This window comes from Panthera tigris, chromosome B2 (assembly GCF_018350195.1).
Source record: "Panthera tigris isolate Pti1 chromosome B2, P.tigris_Pti1_mat1.1, whole genome shotgun sequence".
NCBI classification, from domain to species: domain Eukaryota; kingdom Metazoa; phylum Chordata; class Mammalia; order Carnivora; family Felidae; genus Panthera; species Panthera tigris.
In genome coordinates, this window is record NC_056664.1 from 24661617 (window position 1) to 24688023 (window position 26407).

Below are 26407 nucleotides of genomic sequence, written 5' to 3' on the forward strand. Positions count from 1 at the left end.
TTTATTTTTGAGAGAGAGGGAGACAGAGTGTGAGCTGGACAGGTGCAGAGAGAGAGGGAGACAGAATCTGAAGCAGGCTCTGGGCTCTGAGCTGTCAGCACGGAGCCCGATGTGGGGCTAGAACCCACTAACTGGGAGACCATGACCTGAGCTGAAGTCTGACCCTCAACCAACTGAGCCACCCAGGCGCCCCTAATGCAATATTTTAAATAATCAACATTAACACAAGGAAATCCACACTAAATCAAGTATCAAAACTTTAAGGCAAATAAAGACAGGATCTTCAACAGCACTGTGCAGAGCCATATTGGAGCTTGAGGCAAAAGGCAAACAGAAATCTTGATCTCTAGGCTATACTAACTAACTCCCAATCCCTGGGGCTAAACAATCCAGCTAAGGATCACTCAAAAGGGTCTGCTCTCCCAGTTCGTGAGCCACTGCCCCCTCCCAACTCCCCTGATCTTGGTTAAAGTTGTGGGCAGGTCAACCTTTTGTCCTCACATGGTTCTGAAATGCGTCATAGTGGTTCTTTAAATAAATTAACCAAGACCATAAGAATAACAGACATTTACTGAGTTCTAAGTGCTTTACAAATACTTATTTAATCTCCAAAGAGATCTTATGACATAAGAGATATTGTTACCCTACTTACAGTAGAGGAAACTGAGGCACAGAGGTTCAATTAATTTGTCCCAAATTATACAGCAGGTAAAGAAGTTAAATTGGGAATCAAACACAGGCAGTTTGGCTCCAAAGTCCATGCCCATGAGTACTTCTTTAAATACCGTGACCCAGATCAAAAATGCACCCCTTGCTCTCACTTGTGTCCCATGGTATGCCCAGTCATGGTTCCAATATAGCTCAACGTGGCCATATCATGAATTCACACAGTAACATTAAAAATCGCCCCCAACCCCCTGCAAAACAACCAAACCAAAAGTAACCATCAGCAACAGAATGACAACACTTGAATCACGAGAACTTTCGGCTCTTTATTAAATTTCGGGAAAGAAATGAAGGTCACCAAATTAAGTTGGAATTTCCAGGGTACACAAAACCGTTTCCTCTGCTGGCTGTCGCTGCCTCGGTGTGGGCAGGAGGTCACCAGGGGGCCGCCAAGGCTCCATATGCAGGACGAGGTGGGGGTGGGACATGACAGGGAGCCTCAGAGGAGCGGGAAGGGGGTCATCGGATCGTGTACTTGTCCCACTTCTTTTCAGGGTCGTAGGGTTCCCAGCGGCTCGCGGGGAAGATGTGCTTGTTCTTCTCGTACCAGCTCCGCAGCACCACCTTGCCCGCGTGTGACTCATCCTTTTCCATGGTGGCGTCACTCAGCAGCCGCACGTCATCGTGCACGTCGAAGTTGAAGAGCGGCCCACTCTTGCCCCGGGCCTTGGTGATGATGAAGTCGTAGAAGGTGTGGTAGTGGGGCAGGATCAGGTCCTCCTTGATGTACATGAGCTGCTCCACGCCCGCCGACCGCAGCTCACGGAAGTCCTTGCGCAGCCCCTGCAGGGCCCTCTTCAGGAACTGCTGCACGGTGCCACCCTTGTGGATGCGCACGGTGCGCCGGTGCCCGGAGCCGTCCCAGTAGCTGAACGTGACCTCCATCTCCTCGCGCTTCACCTTCTCGCGCCTGGCCTCCCACTCCTGCCGCAGCTGCTCCCGCAGCCGGTTCTCCTCCTCCTCGCGGTCGGGGTCAGGCAGGAAGCTCGTGTCCACATCTGGATTCTTCCCCAGGTTCTTCTTCTTGCTCAGCCCCGCCGACGTGGGCTGCTCCCTAGCCGCCACCTCCTCATCCACGTTGCCCTCGTCGCCCTCGTCGAGCGTGAAGGACAGGCTGCAGATCTTGCGCTTCTGCTCCTGCTTGCGCTCCTTCTTCCGCAGTGCCTCCAGCTGCAGCCGCCGCGCCTCCAGCTGCTCCCTCTTGGCCAGCTGCATCTCCCGCTCCTTGAGCAGGGCCTCCTGCTTGGCCTTCATGTCGTTCAGGGTCACCAGGCCCACCGTGCTCGACTTCAGCTCGGCCTCCACGGCGTCGTAATGAGCCGAGAATTTCTTGTCCACCTTCGACTTGATGAGGGTCTCCTCGGCGATCCGCTGCTTCAGCACCTCCATCTGCTCCTTCTGCTTTTCCCGCTTCTTGATCAGGTGCATGGCCCGGCCGGCCTCCCGCATCGTGCCCTTGTACTGCGCCATGCTGGCAGCTCGGCACGCCCACTCTCGTTTCCAGTTCCTGTCTGATGCCGGGGAGTTTCCGGGCTAGCTCATGGATTCTGCTGCAATGAAAAACACTTGACTTAGAAAGGGGCCAATAACAATGGTTTGATTAATGTTTCAGAGAGGTGCATTCTACTAGAATTTTCTGGAATGACGGAAGTGTTCTGTAGCTGTGCTGACCGATGTGTAGCCATGTGAGGCTATTGTGCCCTTGAAATGTGGCTAGTGCCATCAAGACAATGACTTTTATTTTAATTAATTTAAATTTAAATAGCCATATGTGACTAATAGCTCCCATGTTGGACATTGCAAAGCTGGGTTTTGAGAGCTGTACGTGGAGAGGGTTGGTTTACAGAGCAAATTTTCACCCGTCCAGGTACCCTTATCTGTCTGGGTACCCCCATCAAGCAAGAGTTGGGGAACCAAGAAAGCAGGCCTGCAATGGGCCTGGGACTGGATTTGGGTGTATTGACCACAGGAAAGCAGAGTCTGAGAGGAAAATGTCCAGGTTGGCCCTGGAGGAGAAGGCACCTGTCCCCGCAATCAGATACACCACTCTTCTTGAGGAGGTAAGTGAGTGAGGGGAGAAGGGTCAGACAAAAGCATCTTTTAGTACTTTCCTAGAGGGTGGTAATGTTAGCTAAGATCCTATTAATATGTTAGAAGTGAGGCAGGACCGTATTAGTTGTTGTCCCTTGAGAATAATTTCTGCAGTGAGTATTTGTTGAGTCCACCTAATGCCCAGTACTAAAGTGTGCAAAAGCAATGTAGGTATGGCCCTGCTTGCTGTGGAAAACGAGGCATCTAGGGATGCTTCTTGGTGTTTCAGCCAAAGTGGAATGAAGCCTCTCCCTAATTTTATTGGACTCAACTTGAATCAACCATCTTCCCTCAAGACCAGTCCATCCTGCCTCATGCACTACAGCTTCGTCATCCTCTGGAGCCTCACCCCCACAAACTCAAGACAAGGTCTCATCCAACCATCCCCACCCTCCCAAACTCTTCCACTCTACCCTCTGGAAAGACACTCCTCATCAAAAAACTCTCCTAAATCCTCAGCCACCTCTGGGACCTTCCCTTTACCTTCTTGTCTCATGCTGGAAGCCGGCTGTTCCCTGAGGAGACCATTTCTCCTAAAGTAGAGGACATCTACATCACATCCACATCCATGTCCTCTGACATCCACATCATCTCACACTCTAAAAGTGGGATGTCTTTGCAGTTTCAAAAACATTTCTTCTACATTTTTAGAACTCCTAGCTTCCTTGAAGCTCATGCAACCCAGTGATACTACCCCAGCTGTTGCTGTCATCTCTGGAATTCCCTTTCCTCCAGAATCCTTGAGGTTTAACACCTGGCTCAACTGCCGTCCTCCTCCATCCTCTATTCGTCATAATCCTGGATGTCATCCACAGAACCTACCAGACACCTAGACCTTCTCACTTCTGATGGCCTCTTCCTTTGCCATGCCCTAGCTCTTATCACTATGAGCAAGTGCCCCATTTCCCAAATCTGAACTCTAGAACCTCCTTTCCTTTCAGTTTGCTTACTCTTGGAATAAATAACCTAACTCCAACTGTCCTCTGATAGTTCGAGACCTCTGATCCAAAGCACTTCTCCATCATACCCCCCTCTGCTTACTCCTTCCTTACCCACCAGACATTGCATGGATTCTCATCTCTCATGCTCCTTTCCTTCCTGTTATTCTTGCCTGGAAAAGCTCTAATCCTGGTTAAATGTAGCCCCTGTCTTCATAACTCCTAAACGGCAGGGCTGAGGAAAACAGCATTGCTATTGTTGGCTAGCCTCACTTGAAGTTCATGACCTCAGCCCTCCAATGGGGATTCAAAACTGCCTGGTAATTCTATCATGCTGCCTCAGGGAGTCTGCTGTCTTGCTCTCCAAGACAACTATTTTGTGCTTCCTTCTGTATCTCTCACACCTCCACTCTCTCCTACCTCCCCCACCTCCCCTAGTTTGGCCAGTAAACATTTAGCAGCACACCACTGGATACAGTTCTGTCTTCTGATTCAAACACAGTTATTTGTGGATAATCGAATCCTACCCAAATTTCATAACATAAACACTGCATTTGGTCTACTTAAATCCCCCCAAATATGTGTTCTGTGAAAAAGGAGTTCTAAACTCAAGTAAATACGGGAAAGTCAGAGTCAAAGAAAGTTTAAGAGTCTTTTTACTGTGAGTCTCTGATATGTTTCCACTGTGACTCTCCAAGGGGGGTGTAATATTTCATGTTTCCCAAAAGTTTTTTGGATTATTCAACATTTCTTCCTCTACAGAGTATCTGTTTACTTTTCTCAAAACCAGTGCCTCAAGGAACCACGTTTAGAAAAACTGGCTGTGAAATATATGCCAGACTTTCATCACGTCCTTCTAAAAGCAGTGATGCCTGTGAGCACAACCTCAAGAAGAAACCTTTTCTCATATGATAGTAAAATATGGCACCTATGTGCCAAGGAGAAAATATTGTGGTGTTACCACTCACCAAATTGGCCAAACAAGAATTCTAAGCATTTTCCTGGACTACTGTCCTCCACACATAACCAATTAAAAGAAAATATTTCATATGTTTTCCTTTTCTCTCTTTTCCTACCACTGGCCTTAAGATAACAATTGTGCTTTTTTTTCCACCTGAAGCCTCCTCATCAGTGCCCTATCATCAGTATATTCTCATTCTTTTCTTTTCTTTTTCTTTGACTTTTTTGATGTTTATTTATTCTTGAGAGAGAGACAGAGAGACAGAGGATGAGTGGGGGAGGGACAGAGAGAGAGAGAAACACAGAATCTGAAGCAGGCTACATGCTCTGAGCTGTCAGCCCAGAGCCCAACACTGGGCTGGAACCCATGAACCGTGAGATCATGACCTGAGCCAAAGTCGGAGGCTTACCTGACTGAGCCACCCAGGTGCCCCAGCGTATTCTCATTCTTGTCTATCTTCTATAAATAATCCAGTGGTCCTCATAAAAAATACATCTGATAATGTCACTCCCTTTCTTGAAAATCTCCTCCAACTCTCTATTTTGAGATAAAACTGGAATGTTAAATTTTTTCCTACCAGGTCCCTAATCACCAAACCCATCCACCCATTTCCCAACACTCCACACCATACAGTGGCCACCTGGAACATTTTAGTGTTCTTAAGTACCAGATGCCCTTTCATAACTGTTTCCTTTGGACATACCCTTCCTAGAAGCCTGCTGTCCACTGTGCCAGCCTTCAAGATCATCTTCAGGGTTATCCCCTATAGAAAACCTCTAGCAGCCTCCAGTGACCCCACCCCTGCCACCCCCAGATATACAAAGTTACTGATACCCTCTTCTCTCCAGGATCCCTGTGTGATTACCTTTATTAGATATAACATAAATCAGATTGCTTGGCCACCTCCTTTTTCAATTAGATAATCCAACCAGCCACACTTTAATCCAATCAAATATAATATGACCACATCAACTATAATTGCCCTTTTCCAATCTAATCAGAATCTAAATGTCAATATAGTCCCCAAACCTCGTCTTTCCTCTTCCTGTTATCTAGCATCCGTTGTCTTAACTCAATCACAGTCTTCAAATACCATAGCCAGTCAGCCTCCAGAATTAAGAGAGTTAGTCTTAAATTCTTCGAAAAGGTTGACAAGAAAAACAAATAACAGAAGGAAGCAGTTTTATTCTTAGAGTCTGAAGTCCTGATTTTAAGAACTCCCCCCACCCCACGGGTCCCAAGATGATAGTTGCTTGTGATCTCAATCCTCAATGAAAAGTACCCCAGCAAGCTAAAGTCTACTGTTTTCAACTCTTCCACTGTCTCAACAATGACAATAACACAAATAGATGGAAGGGAGCAACAGTCTGCTCCAAGGAATCTGAAATGCTGATTAAATATGCAAATTTTAATTTAAAGAAAATGTCACCTCCTTCCCATTTAGCAACAAAATAAAGCAAATATGCAAACCAATGGCGCCAATTTTTAAAAATCCCACAAAACTCAAAAGCTACTGCTTTAATTGTTTTAACAGAAAAAAAAGATAATCAGTTTCCATCACAAACAAAAAGAACAAATCAACAAAGGAATACCTTTTGTCATGATTGGTTTGCAGTTTACCTCTCATCAGTCTTAATTCTGATTTAAAATGATCATCCAACAAGTGGCGTGTATAAGCTCATCTCCAGAGTCAGCCTTACCATGAAACTGGTTGGTGGACCAGTGTCTGTAAAGGGCAACACTTCCCAATCAGCCCAAATTGGGTCTAGGAAGTACTTCCTGACAGCATCATCACTCAAGGATCCCTCCAGCATCCATCAGTGTATACTGAATTAGTTGTCCAACCAAAGCCACAGCACCTATCATTCAACCAGATGCCAAAAAAAAAAAAAAAAACCTCCAACCAACCAGTGCCTGACCTCTACAGAATTCTGTCACCAGACCAGAAGTCCTTCGTAGGATATTTTAAATGAATATAAAAATGATTTTATTGCATGCTTTCTAATAGGGGGAGGGGGTTAAAAATGTCTTCCAACGTTTGCTTGGGAGAAATCCAATATTTGGGGATGTTGCAAGGTGGAGGGAAGAAGTTTCACGTGTTCAGAGAGAGGGAAATGCAAAATGTACTGGCTGGAAAGAGCTTGGACAAACAAGCCACAACTTTAATATATGTTCACTAGAGAAAAGGAAGAAGGTGTCACAGATCTCAAAATAGATTCTGCACCATAAATGTCTCTGAGTTTTGTGAAACTAAATCTGCTCCTTAGTTTTTATCAAAGTAATGCATATTCATGGTTTTAAAAGAAAAGTAATATTAAAAGGATTATTACTTTTTTTTTAATCTTCATTCATTTTTGAGAGAGAGAGAGAGAGAGCAAGCAGTGGAGGGGCAGAAGGAGAGGGGGACAGAGGATCTGAAGCAGGCTCTGTGCTGACAGCAGAGGGCCCAATGTGGGGCTCAAACTCATGAACCACAGGATCATGACCTGAGCCGAAGTAAAAAGCTTAACCAGCTGATCCACCCAAGCACCCCTAAAAGGCTTATTTTTTTTTATTAAAAATTTTTTAATGTTTATTTTTGAGAGAGAGAGAGACAGAGACAGAGACCGAGCACAAGTGGGGGAGGGGCAGAGAGAAAAGGAGACAGAATCTGAAGCAGGCTGTCAGGACAGAGCCTGACACAGGACTTGAACCCAGGAACTGTGAGATCATGACCTGAGCCAAAGTCGGACGCTTAAACCAACTGAGGTGCCCAGGCACCCCTAGAATGATTATTTTAACAAACAAAATAAAATAAAAGCAAATCAAGCAGTGCCCAGTTTTATCGCTCTTTTCTCTAGAAGCAACTCCTTCCAATCCCATCAGATGTTTCTTCTCATATTTACTTTCTTATTCTTCAGTAATTCTTACATTGCTATTTTGTGGCTAATCAATTTTACTTTATCTATTGACTTCTTCATATGGTGGATTAAGATTTAATTTCTCCCTACAATAAATTGAAGTATCTGGCCAACTCACGGAGGAAGAAGGCATTATTATGGAAGTTGTTAATATTTAAACCAGATTTTAAAAATGCAAGGAATTAAATTATATGCTAATCTTAAATCTCAAACAAAATATTAACAAATTGAATCCAGCAGTTTATGAACACATGCATATGAAAGTAGGCCCTATTCAAAGATAGTTTGATACTAAAATATCTACCTACGTAATAACCATGTTAATAACATCTCCAATACCTGCAGATAAAACTAAATGAAAATTAGCAAATTAGACGTGGAAGGGAATTTCCTGAACTCGATAAAAGGCATTTTTGAGAAACCTATGGCAAATGTCATATGTAATAATATACTTTTATGTTTTTTACAGTTTTTTTTTGAAGATTTACTTTGAAGTAATCTCCACACACTCACGACCCCAAGATCAAGAGTCCCACGCTCCACCAACTGAGGCATCCAGGCACCCCTATGTTCCTTACAGTTTAATCAGCAATGGAATTGTGGTGAGTTTTGGCCTGTACCTCCATGGCTGCAGGCTGGGTGGAGGCAAACTGGGGTGAAGGGCAAATATGAGATGAAGCTCTGATTCTCTTTTTTTTTTTCAAAAGGTACACATCTTTTGTTTAAGATTGCAAAGTGTCACTTGAAACACAGCTTTTAGAAGTATTGCCAGAGAAGTGAAGGGACGTGACAGATAACAGGGGTGAGGGAGGGGTGGCAAGGAGCTCATACCTATAGAAAAAAGTCAGTGAAAAATAAAAAGTCAGTTGTCTACTCAGAAGGGAAAATACTCTAAACTAATCAGGATTGTATCTTCTCCCACTGAACACTTAGAGGAAAAGTAGTAAAGGGAAGTGTTATTTTGTGTAGAAACATGTAGAAGGCATTACAATACTACACTGTCACTCACAGTTTTTCCAAGGATATTTTTTTTTTTTTTGAAAGTGCAGTGAATGTGGCTTTTTACATTGACCTCAGAAGACAGCTCCAAATCAGAGGTTGGCCTAGTTCCATCACCAGCCATGTGGGTGTTAGAGCCAACTCTGGTCCTTGGTCAGTGTCTCCTCTTGCTTTTTATAATGTTGTCAATGGAGATTATTGGTATCTAAATGCCACCCCACTCTTCTTGCTTTGCTGAAAATGGGTGGTTCAGATTATAGTGAAGAGACAGTAGTGAGATTGGTTAATTCTCTCAAAACCTTTATTTTGGGGGTGCCCGCATGGCTCAGTTAGTTAAGTGTCCAACTTCAGCTCAGTTCATGATCTCACAGTTCATGAATTTGAACCTGCATCAGACTCTCTACTGTCTATGACACAGAGCCTGCTTGGGATCCTCTGTCCCCTTCTCTCTGCCCCTCCCTGACTTGTCCTTTTTCTCTCTCTCAAAAATAAATATTTAAAAAATTTAAAAAAATGAAAAGCCATTTATTTTCTCCCCACTGGGAGTGATCATGGGATGAAGAATTCATCATTCAGAGCAGCATCTGTCACTTTGCGGGACCTTTGGCTGGAGCTCAATGACAGCCATAATTGACACTGTTCCGAGCCAACACTGAACACCCACTAGTGCCATGGGGTCCAGCATGTTGGGGGACACTGGGTTTACAACAGGTTTAAACCTGTTCCTGGGGTTGCTTCTAAGATAGTTTAGAGGATTCATAGATAATGAAGCTAGTTGAGGGGAGATTACCCTGAGATACCCACTTCTTGGCACTGGAGGTGAATGGGGAATGATTGCTCAATAAATTCAGAAAATGAAATTTTGAGGTAAGAAAATATCTGAACCTAGTGTTGACTTTGGGTGAACAGGGAAGGACCACACCCTTAAGGAACGCTGAAGTAAATGCAAACCAGAAACCAAGAAATCTCACTTATGGTGTTAATATATTCATTGGATTATTTATGGTGTCCTTGACAACATCATTACAGCCGACAGAATGTACTGTTTAACTCTATGTGAACTTTTCTTAATCAGTCATTTTCTGGAGAACTCCTTCATACCAGCCAAAGCTCCTGGATGTCCACTCTGCTTCCCAGGGAACCACCACCCTGGAGCACCTTGGAGCTTTCTGTAAAATGCACTCACACTCCAAACGTGCTAACCACTTGGTGGGTTTAGATCTCATGGAAAGCCAGACTAGTTAATAATTTTCCTAAAGCCATTATGATCTTCCAGGGTTCCAGCAGCCCCAGAGGAGTTTTGGTATCACCTGTGATCACCATTATGTAGTTCACTTGATCTATCACTATTAGGATTTAGTCCTTAAACAGCTTATAAACATGGAAGATACTACCCCATTAATAGGATGGTTGTGAAATACATAAACAGAACAATTCCTAACAATTCCTAATTCCTGTTAGGTTCCTAACAGGTCAGACTCTCCCCACCCTCCATTTTTGACCTCTCTGCTGACTTGTATTTTCTGTTTCCGGTAATAAACTAAACCACAAAAGAACCAACCTCATGGTATACATTCTTGCCACCTATCACTTTAATTTGAGCTCTAATAAACAAAAAGACGTGAAATAGTCACTTAAAATGTGTCTTACGTTACAGTTTGAGATAGGCTTTTCCCAAAGGTTAACATTTTTTTTTTTTAATTTACACAAAATACAACTTGCTCTTTTTGGTGTGCCATTATATGAGTTTTGACAAATACCTAATGCCTACAAATTTTCACAAATTCTAAATAACATTTTTCTTTTCCAGAGACACTAGTCAGGGCACATGTGATAGAAAATCTGTGTTATTAATTATAGTTGGCACGAGCTTCAGAAGTCCCCACTGGACTGATTTCCTGATGATAAAATGTGAGACACACAGAGTGCTAAGGTCCATAGAACATGGTTTTTGACTCTGTCCCTTGGGGTAGGGGAGGTGCACACATGAGCTGATTAGATCTTGGACTTTTTTGTCTTCACATATTGTGATACCATAGCCCTGGCCATAATGCCACATTTTGTTATTGAGTTAGCACTTACTTAGAAGAAAGTCTTGGCCCAAGACTTATTATTTAGAAGAAACTATTGACCCAAGCATTGTCCCAATGTCTTGGTTGATAGTTCAACCTTCTGTGGGGGAGGGGTGGGGAGGGAAGGAGGATATTTTGTTGATAACTGTTGTTGCTTAACTACGGGAATATATGTGAGACACTGCTGAAGCCCTGCTATAAGGTACTCTTTCCAAAGTCGTTTTTAATTTTTTTAAACTTAAAAACTGTAAATTTGACTCTGTTTTTTGCTTATACAGTTCTCTGAGTTGTTTTATTTTTTTATTTAAAAATTTTTTTAAATTTATTTATTTACTTATTTATTTTGGAGAGAGAGAGAGAGAAAGAGAGCATGAGAGGGGGAGAGGGGCAGGAGAGAGAGAGAGAGAAAGAATCTCAAGCAGGCTCCACGCTGTCAGCACAGAGCCCAATGAAGGGCTTGATTTCAGAAACCGTGAGATCATGACCTGAGCCAAAATCAGGAGTCAGACACTTTAACCTACTGAGCCACTTAGGCGCCCCTATTTTTTAAATTTTTAATTGAAGTATAGTTGACACATAATATTATATTAGTTTCAAGTGTACAACATACAGCTTCAACAATCATCTACATTACAAAATACCAACCATATTAAGTGTAAGTTACCATCACCGTACAAAGCCATTATAATTTTATGATTATTCTCTATGTTGTACTGTTCATCCCCATGACTATCTTATTTTATTTTTTTAATTTGCATATAGTAGACATATGATGTTACATTAGTTTCAGGTATAGAATATAGTCAATGGTATTGTAATAGCCTTTGCATGTTGACGAGTGATACCTACATTGGTGGTGAGCATAGCATAGAGAAGTTGAATGTTGTATACCAGTTCTCTTAGTTTTAACACACTTACGCAATCACCATTACAGTCAGGAACAGAAAACTATCACCTCAGAAAACTCCCTGTCCCATCCGTTTGTAGTTACACTCCCACCTCCATCTCTACCCCTTACAACCACTGATCTTCATTCTTACATTTTTGCCTTTTCCAAAATGTCACATAAATAGATTCAGACAATATGTAAGCTTTGAGTCAGAGTTCTTTCATCCATTGTAATGCTTTTGAGATTCACCCATGTTGTTATGTGTATCAATAGTTCATTCCTGTTTATTGTTGAGTAGTATTCCATCCTGTGGATTCACCACCATTTCTTTATCTATTAAGCCATTTGGATTAAAGGCATTTGGGCATTTGGGTTGCTTCCAGTTGTTGTTATGAATGGAGCTGCTATAAATATTCATGTAGAGGTTTTTATGTGAACAAAATTTTCATTTCTCTCCCTAAGTATAGGATTGCCAGGTAGGTATTGTGTTCTTATTTATTTTTTAATTTTAGCTATTCTAATTAATAGGGGTATGTAAATGGTATGCCGTTAGGTTTTAATTTGCATTTCACAAAGCGGAAAATGGTGTTAAAATCATGTTTTCACATGTTTATTTGCCATTATGGATTTTCTTCAGTAAAGTGTTCTTTGAAATCTTTTGCTTATTTTTTTTTCCTTTTTGTCCCCCATGCTATATATCCCTATGACCCCCATCCCTATATATCCCTATGACCTATTTGTAGCTAGGAATTTGTACTTTTTAACTCTCTTCACCCATTTAGCCTCCTTCACACCCTCACCCCTCCATTCTCCACCTCTGGTAACCACCAGTCTGTTCTCTGTTTCCATGAGCTCACTGCTTTATTGTTTTGTTTTTTGTTTTAGATTCTACATATAAGTAAGATTATATGGTATTTCTTTCTCTACATGATGTATTTCACTTAACATAATGCCCTCAAGGTCCATCCATGTTGTAGCAAATAGCAATATTTCATTCTTTTTAATGACTGAATAAATTCCATTATGTACATACATGTATATACATATACATATATGTAGAAAATGTGGTATTCAGTCATCCATCCATCAGTGGGCACTTAGGTTGATTCTATATCTTGGCTATTATAAATAAGGCTGCAATAAACACGGCACACATACATCTTTTTAAGTCAATATTTTTGTTTTCTTTGGACAAATACATAGAAGTGGAATTGCTGTATCATAAAGTGGTTCTATTTTTAATTTTTGGAGGAAGCTACATACTGTTTTCTACAGTGGCTATACCAATTTACATTACCACCTCCAGTGCGCAGGGTTCCTTCTTCTCCACACGCTTGTCAACAGTTATTTCTTGTCTTTTTGATAATAGCCATTCTAACAGATGTGATGTGTTATCTTGGTAGTTTTGATTTGCATTTACCTGACATATAGTAATGTTAAACATCTTTTCATGTACCTGTTGTCCATCTTTATATATTCTTTGGGATAATCTCTATTCACATTCTCTGCCCATTTCTTTTTTTTTTCTTCTTTTATTTTTTTTTATCATTTTATTTTATTTTTTATTTTTTAAAATTTACATCCAAATTAGTTAGCATAGCATGCAACAATGATTTCAGGAGTAGATTCCTTAGTGCCCCTTACCCATTTAGCCCATCCCCCTACCCACAACCCCTCCAGTAACCCTCAGTTTGTTCTCCATATTTATGAGTCTCTTCTGTTTTGTCCCCCTCCCTGTTTTTACATTATTTTTGTTTCCCTTCCCTTATATTCATCTGTTTTGTCCCTTAAAGTCCTCATATGAATGAAGTCATATGATTTTTGTCTTTCTCTGACTGACTAATTTCACTTAGCCTAATACCCTCCAGTTCCATCCACGTAGCTGCAAATAGCAAGATTTCATTCTTTTTGATTGCCGAGTAATACTCCATTGTGTGTGTGTGTGTGTGTATATATATATATATATATATATATATATATATATATATATATACCACATCTTTATCCATTCATCCATTGATGGACATTTGGGCTCTTTCCATACTTTGGCTATTGTTGATAGTGCTGCTATAAACATGGGGGTGCATGTGTCCCTTCGAAAAAACACACCTGTATCCCTTGGATAAATGCCTACTAGTGCAATTGCTGGGTCGTAGGATAGTTCTATTTTTAGTTTTTGAGGAACCTCCATACTGTTTTCCAGAGTGGCTGCACCAGCTTGCATTGCCACCAACAATGCAAAAAAGATCCTCTTTCTCCGCATCCTCGCCAATATCTGTTGTTGCCTGAGTGGTTAATGTTAGCCATTCTGACAGGTGTGAGGTGGTATCTCATTGTGGTTTTGATTTGTATTTCCCTGATGATGAGTGATGTTGAGCATTAGTTCATGTGTTGGTTGGCCATCTGGATGTCTTCTTTGGAGAAGTGTCTATTCATGTCTTTTGCCCATTTCTTCACTGGATTATTTGTTTTTGGGTGTTGAGTTTGATAAGTTCTTTGTAGATTTTGGATACTAACCCTTTATCCAATATGTCGCTTGCAAATATCTTCTCCCATTCTGTCAGTTGCCTTCTAGTTTTGCTGATTGTTTCCTTCACTGTGCAGAAGCTTTTTATTTTGAGGAGGTCTCAGTAGTTCATTTTTGCTTTTGTTTCCCTTGCCTCTGGAGACGTGTTGAGTAAGAAGTTGCTGCGGCCAAGATCAAAGAGGTTTTTGCCTGCTTTCTCCTCAAGGATTTTGATGGCTTCCTGTCTTACATTGAGGTCTTTCATCCATTTTGAGTTTATTTTTGTATATGGTGTAAGAAAGTGGTCCAGGTTCATTCTTCTGCATATCGCTGTCCAGTTTTCCCAGCGCCACTTGCTGACGAGACTGTCTTTATTCCATTGGATATTCTTTACTGCTTTGTCAAAGATTAGTTGGCCATATGTTTGTGGGTCCATTTCTGGGTTCTCTATTCTGTTCCGTTGATCTGAGTGTCTGTTCTTGTGTCAGTACCATACTGTATTGATGATTACAGCTTTGTAGTATAGCTTGAAGTCTGGGATTGTGATGCCTCCTGCTTTCGTTTTCTTTTTCAAGATTGCTTTGGCTATTTGGGGTCTTTTCTGGTTCCATACAAATTTTAGGATTATTTGTTTTAGCTCTGTGAAGAATGCTGGTGTTATTTTGATAGGGATTGCATTGAATATGTAGATTCCTTTGAGTAGTATCGACATTTTAACAATATTTGTTCTTCCTATCCAGGAGCATGGAATCTTTTTCCATTTTTTTGTGTCTTCTTCAATTTCTTTTATAAGCTTTCTATAGTTTTCAGCATATAGATTTTTCACCTCTTTGGTTAGATTTATTCCTAGGTACTTTATGGTTTTTTGTGCAATTGTAAATGGGATCGATTCCTTGACTTCTCTTTCTGTGGCTTCATTGTTCGTGTATAGGAATGCAACTGATTCCTGTGCATTGATTTTATATCCTGCAACTTTGCTGAATTCATTAATCAATTCTAGCATTTTTTGGTGGAATCTTTTGGGTTTTCCATATAGAGTGTCATGTCATCTTTGAAGAGTGAAAGTTTGACCTCCTGGCCGATTTGGATGCCTTTTATTTCTTTGTGTTGTCTGATTGCAGAGGCTAAGACTTCCAATACTATGTTGAATAACAGTCCTCTGCCCATTTCTTAATTGGTTTCTTTGTTTGCTATTGAATTATAGGAATTCTTTATATATTTTGGATATTAACCCCTTATCAGACATATGATTTGCAAATATTGTTTCCCCTTCATTAGGTTGCCTTTTCATCTTGCTGATGGTTTTCTTTGCTGTATAGAAGGTTTTTAGTTTGATGTAGCCCAACTTATTTATTTATTTATTTATTTATTTATTTATTTTTAATATATTTAAAAATTTTTTTTTTACCAAATCCAAAATATTCTCACAAGACAAGTGTCAAGCTTACTGCCTATGTTTTGTACTAGGGGTTTTATGGTATCAGATCTTACATTCAAATCTTTAATCCCTTTTTAGTTAATTTTTGTGTATGGTGTAAGATACTGGTCCAATTTCATTCTTTTACATGTGGCCATCCAGTTTTCCCAGCACCATTTATTGAAGAGACTGTTCTTCCCCTATCCTATATTCCTGGCTCTTTTGTTGTAAATTAACTGGCCATATATGCATGAGCTTATTTCTGGGTTCCCTACTCGGTTCCATTGGTCTATGTGTCTCTGTTTTTTATTTTTGTTTTGTTTTGTCTTGTTTTGTTTTGTTTGTTTGTTTTGCCACTACAGCTTTGAAATATAGTTTGAAATCAGGGAGTGATGCTTCCAGCTTTGTTCTTCTTTTTCAGGCTTGCTTTGGCTATTTTGGGTCTTTCACAGTTCCACTCAAATTTTAGGACTGTTTTATTTTTGTGAGAAATGCTATTGGAAGTTTGATAGGATTGCATTGAATTTGTTTGTTCCCAAATTTGCTTTGGGAAGCATGGATATTTTAACAATATTAATTCTTCCAATTATGAGCGCAGTATATCTTTTCACTTGTGTCTTCTTCAATTTCTTTCATAGTGTCTTATAGTTTTCAGTATACAGATCTTTCACTTCCTTGGTGAAATTTATTTCTAAGTATTTTATTTTTTTGACAGAATTATAAATGGAATTGTTTTCTTAGTATCTTTTTTTGCTAGTTTGTTATTTATGTATGGAAACACAACAGATTTCTTTAAATTTTGATTGTGTATCCTGAAACTCTACTGAATTTGTTTATTCTAATATTTTTAGTGGATTCTTTAGGATTTTCTACATATAATATTATGTCATCTGCAAATAGTGACAGTTTTACTTCTTTCTTCTTGATTTGTGTGTCCTTTATTTCTTTTTCTTGCCTAATTGCTCTCATTTTTTAATTGAGTTGTTCTCTTACTATTGAGTATTAAGTTTTGTTGGGTTCTGGATACAAATTTTTTACCACATATGTGATTTGTAGTAGTTTCTACAAGTGTAGATTCTCTTTTCATTTTTAAGTGACTTTTGCAGAGCATAAGTTTTTTATTTTGATGAAGTCAAAATTGTCAGTTGTTCATTTATGAATCATGCTTTTGATGTCTTATTTAGGAGTTCTTTGCCTAATCTAAGGTCACAAAGATTTTATCCTAAGCTTTTTCCCAAAATTTCATAGTTTTACATTTTCCATTTAGATCTATGGTCTATTTTTTATTTTAAATTTTTTACAGGAAACCCACTTTAATAATTTTTTTACCTGGTTGTGAAACCCATTTTATATATTTTTTTCTTCCAAGTTTTTATTTAAATTCCTGTTAGTTAACATATAGTGTAATATTAGTTTCAGGTGTACAATTTAGTGATTCAGCACTTACATACAACACCTGGTGCTCATCACAGCAAGTTCACTCTTTAATCCCAGTCACCTATTTTACCCTTCCCCCACCTCCTCCCCTCTGGTAACATAAGTTTGTTCTCTATAGTTAAGAGTCTGTTTTTTGGTTTTATAGCGGCATTATCAACAATAGCCAAATTATGGAAAGGACCCATATAGTCTAGTTTTTAGTTAATTTTTTTGTTTATGATACAATGTTTAGGTCAAAGTTAATTTGTATGCATATTGGCATCTAATTGTTCCAACACAATTTGTTAAAAGACTATTGTTTTTAATATTTTTTGTACCTTTGTCAAAAATCAATTAACTATATTGTGTGGGTATATTTATGGACTCTGTTCTGTTCCATTGAACTATGTGTCTATTCCTTTGTTAATATCACACTATTTTAGAATACTGCAACTTTATGGCAAGTCTTAAAATTGCTTAATCCTTTTTCAAGAACTTTCTGGTATTCTAGTCCTTTTGCCTTTTCATATAAGTTGTAGAATCACCTAGTCTATATAAACAGTCCTTCTTGGATTTTTATTGGAATTGCATTAAATTTATAGATCAATTTGGGGGAGATTTGCCATCTTAACTGTATTGTTGAGATGAACGTTGTATGGCTACATACATTGTGTGGCTTTCTATTTATTTAGGTCTCCTTTCATTTCTTTCATTGGCACTTTGTAATTTTTAGCACATAGATTCTGCATGTTAGCTTTATACTCAACTACTTATCTTTTTTTTAGAGCTATTATAAATGGCATTTTAAAAAACTGATTTCAGGGGTGCCTGGATGGCTCAGTCAGTTAAGTTTCCTACGTTGGCTCAAGTCGTGATCTCATGGTTCGTGAGTTGGAGCCCCATGCCAGGCTCTGTGCTGACGGCTTCAGATTCTGTGTCTCCCTCTCTCTGTTCCTCCCCTGCTTGCACTCTGTCTCTCTCTCTCAAAAATAAATAAACATTAAAAAAATAAACTGATTTCAAATTACTCATTGCCAATATATATAAATAAAATTGATTTTTTTCTGTTGACCTTGTATCTTTCCATCTTGCTAAACTCATGTGCTAATTCTACAAGTTTTTTATAGATTCCTTGGGATTTCCATATAGACATCATGTTTCCTGAAACAACAGCTATGGTCTGAGAACAGAGACAATTTAATTTCTTCCTTTTAAATCTATATGTCATTTCTTTCTTTCTTTCTTTCTTTCTTTCTTTCTTTCTTTCTTTCTTTCTTTCCCTTGTTGCATTGACTAGAATTTCCTGTATGATGCTGATTGTGCAGAATTGGGTGTTTTTCTTTAAACATTGGGCAAGATTTGTTAATATAACCATCTTGGCCTAGATTTTTCTTTTTTGGCAAGATTTAAACTACAATCTATTTAACAGATATAGATAGAACTATTCAGGATGCCTATTTTTTTCTTAGGTGAGTCTTGATACTTTGTGGCCTTTGAGGACTTGGTCCATTTCATCTAAGCAGTCAAAGTTATGTACATAGTTTTGTATTATTCATTATCTTTTTGCTGTCTATAGAATTTACAGTGATTTACTTTTTTTAATTCTTTATATTGTATCTTCTCTGTTTTTTCTTTATGTCTGTCTAGAAGTTTACTGAATTTTATTGATCTATTTGAGAAACAATTTTTTTCTTTTATTTTCTCTTGTTACTCTTTTTAGTTTCACTAATTTCTGCTCTTATCTTTATTTTTTCCTTCCCTCTATTTGCTGACCTGCCCTTTTTCCTAAGGTAGAAGCTTAGATTACTTATTCAAAATCTTTCTTCTTTTTTGATTTAAGTATTTAAACCTATAAATTTCTCTTGAAGCACTGTGTTAACTGGATTCCTCAAATATTGATATGTTGTGTTTTCATTTTCATTCAATTCAAAATATTTTCTAGGGGCACCCAGGTGGCTCAGTTGGTTAGGCATCTGACTCTGGATTTCAGCTCAGGTCATGATCTCACAGTCATGAGTTGGAGCCCTGCGTTGGGCTCCATGCTAAACATGGGACCTGCTTAGGATTCCTCTCTCCCTCTCCTTCTGCCGCTCTCCTACTCACTCATACATGCATGTGTGCATGTGCACTCTCTAAAAAAAACACAAAAACCCCCCAAGAACTATTTTCTAATTTCTTTTGAGAGTCTTTGTGACTCATGTATTATTTATTTAGAAGTGTGTGTGTTTTCATTTACAAAGATTTGGAGATACTCTAGTCATCTTTTTGTTATTGATCTCTAGTTTAATTCTGTTGTGATCAGAAAACATACTTTGCATGATTTTTATTCTCTTACATTTATGAGGATTTTCTCATAACCCAGAATATGGTCTATGTTAGTGAATGTCCCATGTACACTTGAAATGAATGTGTGTTCTTCTGTTGTTCCTTGGAGGTGTTCTAAAAATGTCAGTAGATCAGTTGGTTCAGTTCTATATCTTGCTGATTTTCTATTCTATACACTTGTTTTATCAGCTCCTGAAAGAGAAGTATTGAAGGCTCCAATTATAATTGTGTTTTTCTACTTTTCCCTTCTGTTGTACCTATTTTTAAATAATGTATTTTAAAGTCCTGTTTTTAGGTACATATACACTTAGGATTGTTATGTCTTATTGGTAGAATGACCCATTTATCAAATGTCTCTCTTTGTCCCAGTAATTTTCCTTTCTTTAAAGTCTACTTGTCTTATATTATTATAGTAATTCTGGATTTATTCTGATTAGTGTTTTCATGTAATTTCTTTTTCCATCTTTTTCTTTTAACTTATGTCAGTACATTTAAAGTGATTTTCTCATGGACAGCATATAGTTGATTCTTTTTCTTTAACCACTCTGGCGTTCCTTGTCTTTTTGGAGCCATTTGTATTTATTACTGAAGCGTTAAGATTTAGGTCTATCATTTTGTTATTTTTCTCTTGTTTCCACCTGTTTTCATTCCTCTGTTTTCCCTTTACTCCTTCTTTTAAATTATTTGATTACTTTTTAGTATTCAATTTCAGTTTATCTATTGAAGCTTTAACATATCTTTTTTTGAGGCTTTTACTATATCTTTTTATAGATTTTTAGTCATTATGCTGGGGGTTATGACATATATCCTTTATTTTTCAGTTTATTCGAATTAATACTTTGTTACTTTAAGAGGAATACAAAAACTTCATCACTCTGTATGTCCTTTTACTCTTCCCTGTAGTTATTGTGTACATTGCATCTACATGAGTTGAAAACCCATTAGATAATGTTACAATTATTGCCTTCAACCATCACCCATAGTTTAAAGAATTCAGGAAAAGAACTCAATAGATTATATTTACCCAAATATTTTCCATTTCCATTTCTCTTCCTTCATTCCTAAAGTTAAAATTTTCCTTCTGGTGTCATTTCCCTTTTATGTAAAGAACTTTCTTCATTCTTGGTTATAAGTGACCAATTTGTCACCTAGATTTTAAGAAAAAATCAGTGTGTAACTTTTCCGTAATGTGAATCTGTGGTGGAGACAGGATTTTTGCCTTTAGTATGTTGAAGGTGATTTTAGGGACTGCAGGTAACAGATGAGAGAGCTTCCCACAGGATGCTTCCTGCTGTCGTTGACTTCAATGCACACTTTCTTTCAGTAGACACAGACTCTTTGGCACATGTTGAGACACTTGCAACACAACCAGCTGTTAGTGATGTCAATGGTCAGCCTGCCTTGGTGCTTCTCCACACATTTCAGGAAATGTACAGGTAGCCATTCTGATACAAGGAAAGCCCATTCTCAGACAACTGTCCATAAGATGTGGTGGTTTATGAGTTTACTAACATATAGCCATGCTTATTTTGTAGCCAAAATTTACTAGCTGGAGTCTTTGCTGAGCCACTGCAATTGTCTAAAATCATTCCAGGGGTTAGGACTGGGTCTTGTTGTTTAATTGATGATGCAGTTTGTCCTGTCTACCTGGCAGGACTTCCAGTAAATGTTGTAAAGGATGCAGAAATCCCAGTGATAGATGAAATGTAAGAAGTAAAAACTTCTGTATGTCCTGACTTTCAGAGATTTCCATTGGACTACCATCCACAGGGACCATATCCAAGAGTTTATTGTAAGTGAATGTTGCCAGAGGGTCTTCAAGAAACTGAGTGTTTTGCACTGATGTACTAATTATTTGTTCAAGGGTGGCCAAGACCAATGGTCAGGGATCTAATGGGCAGGACCAGACTGACTGGATAAGGATGGATGGCTTAAAATTATTGCCAGGTTATGTGGTTCCTTGCTACTGCTGTAAGTTTTCATTTTTCCTGCAGCAGGGCCTGGCATGTTGTATATGCTGAATAAATGTTTCATAAATGGATGAGTAAACAAATGTCACATTGTTTGACTGTATTACACTTAAGTACTCTTGTTATTAACAACACTAGGCATTACAGTAAAAGTGTTCAGTCCTACAGCTTCATTTCCAATTCACTATTTTGAGTGAAGATGTAAAAGATTACTCTTTATAAATCCCTGGAACTCTGAAACTCTGCTGCTGGAAATGTGGCAGCCAAAAATGTGGCATGGCAGAGTGGAAATCATGCTACGAGAGGAGGACTGGATTCTCCCGTCAGATCTAAAGTTTGTCATGGCCTCGGAAGAATTAGGTAACATTTAAGTTTTCCGTTTTTTCATCTAAAAAATTACACACTGATACTGTCCGATCCTTTTGAGTTATAAGGCCTAGGATTCAACCAAAGAACTTTCTCGTAATTCATCTAAGTCAGTGACAAGGCATGGATTAAGAGAGCATAAAGCTTATTTGTTTGTGTAATTCCTCCTTGTGCTTGTTATCTAGAACTCCAGACTCCAGGTTCTGGAGGTGGAGGTGTGGTAGGGTCCACTCCTTAAGGAATGTAAACTAAAAAAACCTCAAGGCAACCTGGCTATATTCCTACGTGATATTCCTCATGACCTTGTAACATGAGACCACTTAATCAGATTGCATGTTTGTGTGTTACCATATATGGGAGACAAAAGAAAGTTGAAAATATATAAAAAACTATGCCACTTGGTGTTCAGGGGTGTTGGGTATGAACCCAACTGAGCCAGTGCTGGCACAAATAAAGTTGCTTCCTAGAAAGAAAAGTCTTGGTATCATGACTCTGTGTGAGAATGCTGCTACAGGGGCAGGGAGATGTCAACTCAGCCAAGGGCCTTACCTCATAGGATCATACCAGGCTTTGGCTGTTCATAGCAGTGCTGACATGTTATCAAAATTAGTCCAAAGGCAACTCCAAAGAACCAGGAAGGGATGAGATCAGGTACAAGAGATTCCTGGTTTGGTAGCAGAGGAGATGGGACAGCCTCTGGCCTTCACAGCCAGAACCTGGAAAATGACTACTTCTCATAGTTTTCAAGGAGCCAATTCTGAATGCTGTAGGTGGGCATTTAGGAGAACGAACACAAAAAAGCTAAATCCCTTCCTTCACCCGGAGCTGATTGTGAAATTTCTTCATTCCTAGTTTCTTGGTTGGGAAAGCTCTGTTTTCTTTGCTCATACCTCCCTGGGAAGCCATTCCTCATGCCCTCTCCAACCCACCAGTGCTGCTGTATGCACAACTTTGGGACAGTGGAGTGTAGCTCTTAATGCTGCCCCTCCTCTTGCCTTCCACTCTTTCTAAACATGATAGTCACTATCATCTGCCAGACGCTTCATCAGCATTCAAGGCTGATGACAAGAGGAATGCATTCAGCCATCAAGGTGGCCACATATTACCCAACCCAGATTTCTTTCTGATTCATGCTCATTTAATTATTTATTTTAAAATAAAAATATTTTTATACTACATACATTTTATAAAAACTACACAAAATGGTCCCTAGGTAATCTTATACTTGAGAGATAGCCATTATTTTTTTGTTTTGTTTTGTTTTAATGTTTATTTATTTTTGAAAGAGAGAGACAGAGGGTGAGCAGGGGAAGGGCAGAGAGAGAGGGAAACATAGCATCTGAAGCAGACTCTAGGCTCCAAGCTGTCAGCAAAGAGCCCAACACGGGGCTTGAACACACGAGCTGTGAGATCATGACCTGAGCCCAACTGGAGCTTAACCGACTGAGCCACCCAGGTGCCCCTGAGAGATAATCATTATTAATAGTTGCCATTTACTTCTAGACCATAAATGTATATGTAAATATGTACTTTAATATAATGGGATCATTCTGTTTGATGAACTCAACAATGTATTATACTTCTTTCCATGTTAACACTTAAGAGCTTATTGGATCCCTTTTAATGGCGCCAATGTATTTCAGTATAGGAATGTATCATAATGTATTTTACCAGTTTTCTATTGCTTGACATTCAAGTTGTTTTCATTTGTTTAACTCTATGATGATTATTCTTATACCTAAATTTCTGTGAAAGAATTCTTATAGTGCCTGGTGCTTAATATGTGTTAGTTATCACAATTATTAGTAATATCTTTTAAAGATTACCCTTGACTTTCTTTGATCTTAAGTTTAGCATCTTTTCTTATGGTCTTTAAATTTCATGATGAAGCCTTTTACTTATCTTTCTATTGAGGCAGTTTCCTTTTATTGATTTATAAGAACTCTTTATATATTGGGAGTTTATCTACTGTATAACATCTCCCCCAGGTTGTCTTTGCATTTTAACTTTGTTTATAGTCATTTTTTCCCCTGAATTATAGAAGTTTTTGTATTTTTATGTAGCTAATTCTGACAGTCTTTTCTTTTATGACTTGTGAGTTTAATATATTTTTTAAAATTCAGTCAGTTTTATAGCGTCTTTTTTTTTTGTTTTTTTTTGTTTTTTTGTTTTTAAATTTGCTTATTTCTATATATATAGTTATCCTAGCTGGGATCTATTTCTGAAATCACCATAAGGCAGTCATTTAAATTTCTTCCCAAAAGTTTGTACTAGATTAAAATGAAAACAGGAAAAGAATTTTTCTCAATCTGCTGCATGGACTATAGGTATTTTTGCTAACTAGTAATAATAAAAACAGTACAAACTAATGTTTTTATAGTGAGTTGCAAGTTATAAAGCTTATTTACATACTCTATGAGTTGGGAATTCTTTTATTCCTGGTAAAAGAAAAACCTGACTCAAACTGGCTTAAATAAAATATTTGACTCACTTATTTAAAAAAAAAATGATTCACTTATCTGAAATGATCAAAGGTCATGTAGGCTTTGGATGTGGCTTGGTTCAGAAGTTCAGTAATCTCACCACAGCTCCTTTCTGTTTCATCTTTAGGTTTATCCTCATTAGGGCCACTAGATGATGTCTACAGATTTCTAGGAGTTATGTGCTGTCTCATTCATATTCAGGGCAAGGAGAGATTTTCTTTTTTTTTTGATTACTCTCTCAGAAGAGTGAGGGAGTTTCTCTCCCAAATCTCATGTCTTGCTTTTTTCCAATCAACATTTCCAGGAAAATGACAAATAATCTCTTGGTATTTGGTCAATCAGAGCCTACCCTAGTGTGGGGCACAGAGGTGGGAGGTGTGAAACATGGGATGTGTTGGGAAATGGTGAATATTCATCCAAACGAAATTGGGATCACATACCCAAGAGGAAGGGAGAATATAAGTTGAGCACTCAAATTAGCAAAAGTGTAGCACACATACCTTGTTCCTGTTTGGTACTTATAGGAACCCTAAGAAGGTAAGTAGTTACTAAAGTTCCTATTTTATAGATGGAGAGACTGAAAACTAGAATTATATAATTTGCCTCGCTCATTCACCTAGTAAGTAGCAAAGCTTAAATCCAGATCTCATAACTCGAGATTCTCTGTTTTTCCCAGGACTCCGAATTACCTCCTTGTCTGCTTAAAACCACTGCTTAGAGGGTGCCTGGGTGGCTCAGTGGGTCAAGCATCCAACTCTTGATTTCAGCTCAAGTCATGATCCCAGGGTCATGGGATCAAGCCCTGCATTGGGCTCCAAGTTCAGCATGGAGCCTACTTAAGATTCTCTCCCTCCCTCTCTCTCAGCCCCTCCCCTGCTCATGCTCTCTCTCTCAAAACAACAACAAACAAAACTGCTGCTTAGTATATGGGACTGAATCAGCTCTACAAGCTCAAGTTTTAAATTTAAAAGGTCAAAAGGAGTTATTAGCTATTGGCCATATTGATGTTTCTAATGGGAGCAGAGCATGATGTGAGGTTCCACCATGGTGGTTTCAAAAGACCCGGAAGTAAAGATCCTGTTCTAGTTCAGCCTAGGCGTCCCCAAAGAAGAGCATAATACAAAGGCTTATGCATGGGCATGGGTGATTTATTTGGGGATGTGTTCACAGAGAGCAGGAGGGGAGTGTTAGAACGAGGTGGGAGAGTTAGAAGGAAAGCCAGTATAATCCAGGTAGCCATCTCTATAGTGACTGTTTGACCCCACAGGAACTTTGGGAAGCTCCATGAAATATATCACTGTGGGGTGGGGAGAAAAGGGAAAGCATTTACCCTACGGCGCACATCCCCAGTGGTTGATGGTTGGCCATAAGATGTTAATAACCCTGCATTTCTTAGTTGTACATAAGTGAGTGCCCAGTAGTTTGGCTGGGCACCCCAGTTTGCCACTGCATCAGAGAAACCAGGGACAGGAAGAGAAAAGATGCACTCAAAAGGTGCTTCAGCATAAAGCTGGTTGAATAGAACTGCTCACTGCATCAGCATCAGTGGCTGGAAGGAGGTGGGACCAGAGGATTTTAAGTGAGGCATTTTAAGTAGAGGTCTTCAATACATAATCCATTTTAAGCCAATAATACAAAACTTAAGTTAAAGAAGTGATACACAAACAGGCCCAAATTACTAGTCCCCTAGTTAACATCTGATAAGTTCATGCCTGAATTATTATAACTACCTCCTAAAAAGATTGCCTTAGTTTTCCCCTCACTCAACTACTGCTGCAATCTTCCTAAAATACAAAAAATAGTCTCCATTTTTGTCCTTACTTTACAGAATCATTCACTACCCTCCACTGGTTGCAGAATTATGTACAAAACCTTTGACTGACATTCAATATTCTTCACAATTGGTTTTACCGTAATTAAACAGCTGTCCTCCCCATAACTATCCCAGCTGGACTCAAGCTGGTCTAATTTCCTTACCGTTTTATAAATAGGCCGAGATTATTCTTCTCTGTGTCTTTGTTAATATTGTCCCTTCTAACTGACAGGGATGATGTGCAAAACATTTACCAACTGCTGTAGCAGTCACTGACCAATCAGAGTGGAGACTGAGCCAATCAGACCTGATGTCAGGTGTAACTGACAATATGGGTTGGCCAGCTGACTCAGCTCTGCCCTCAGCCTCCATTTTTCTTCTACCTATTGAAATCCTATCTTTCCCTCATTTTCCCTGAAGTTATCCTGGACTACACTTAACTTATGTTGGTCTTTCCTTCCTTGGGATTAATTACCACTTTGTGTCCTGAATATTCTTAAAGATGTGCTAATGATGTAACAGTGTAAAACACCTG

The 26407-nt window shown here is 39.0% G+C and overlaps 1 protein-coding gene across 3 annotated transcripts; it reads right to left on the reverse strand.

The window, feature by feature from the left end:
- Positions 1 to 972: 972 nt before the first annotated feature.
- Positions 973 to 26126, reverse strand: FAM50B (family with sequence similarity 50 member B). 3 transcript variants are annotated; one of them, XM_007073149.2, is made up of 2 exons: positions 26037 to 26126; positions 973 to 2273 (listed from the first exon to the last, which is right to left on the reverse strand). In XM_007073149.2, the coding sequence occupies exon 2, from the start codon at positions 2194 to 2196 to the stop codon at positions 1186 to 1188; it is 1011 nt and encodes a 336-aa protein (XP_007073211.1). In that variant the 5' UTR covers positions 2197 to 2273; positions 26037 to 26126; the 3' UTR covers positions 973 to 1185. The 3 variants fall into 3 exon arrangements, with proteins under 3 accessions (XP_007073211.1, XP_007073210.1, XP_042841199.1); XM_007073148.2 differs by having other exon boundaries at positions 973 to 2276; XM_042985265.1 differs by lacking the exon at positions 26037 to 26126 and adding an exon at positions 5126 to 5228 and having other exon boundaries at positions 973 to 2276.
- Between the last annotated feature and the right edge of the window lie 281 nt (positions 26127 to 26407).

What these genes read in the sequence shown, in the direction of transcription:
- FAM50B (XM_007073149.2), bottom strand. Translation starts at nt 2,196, where the DNA reads ATGGCGCAGTACAAGGGCACGATGCGGGAGGCCGGCCGGGCCATGCAC.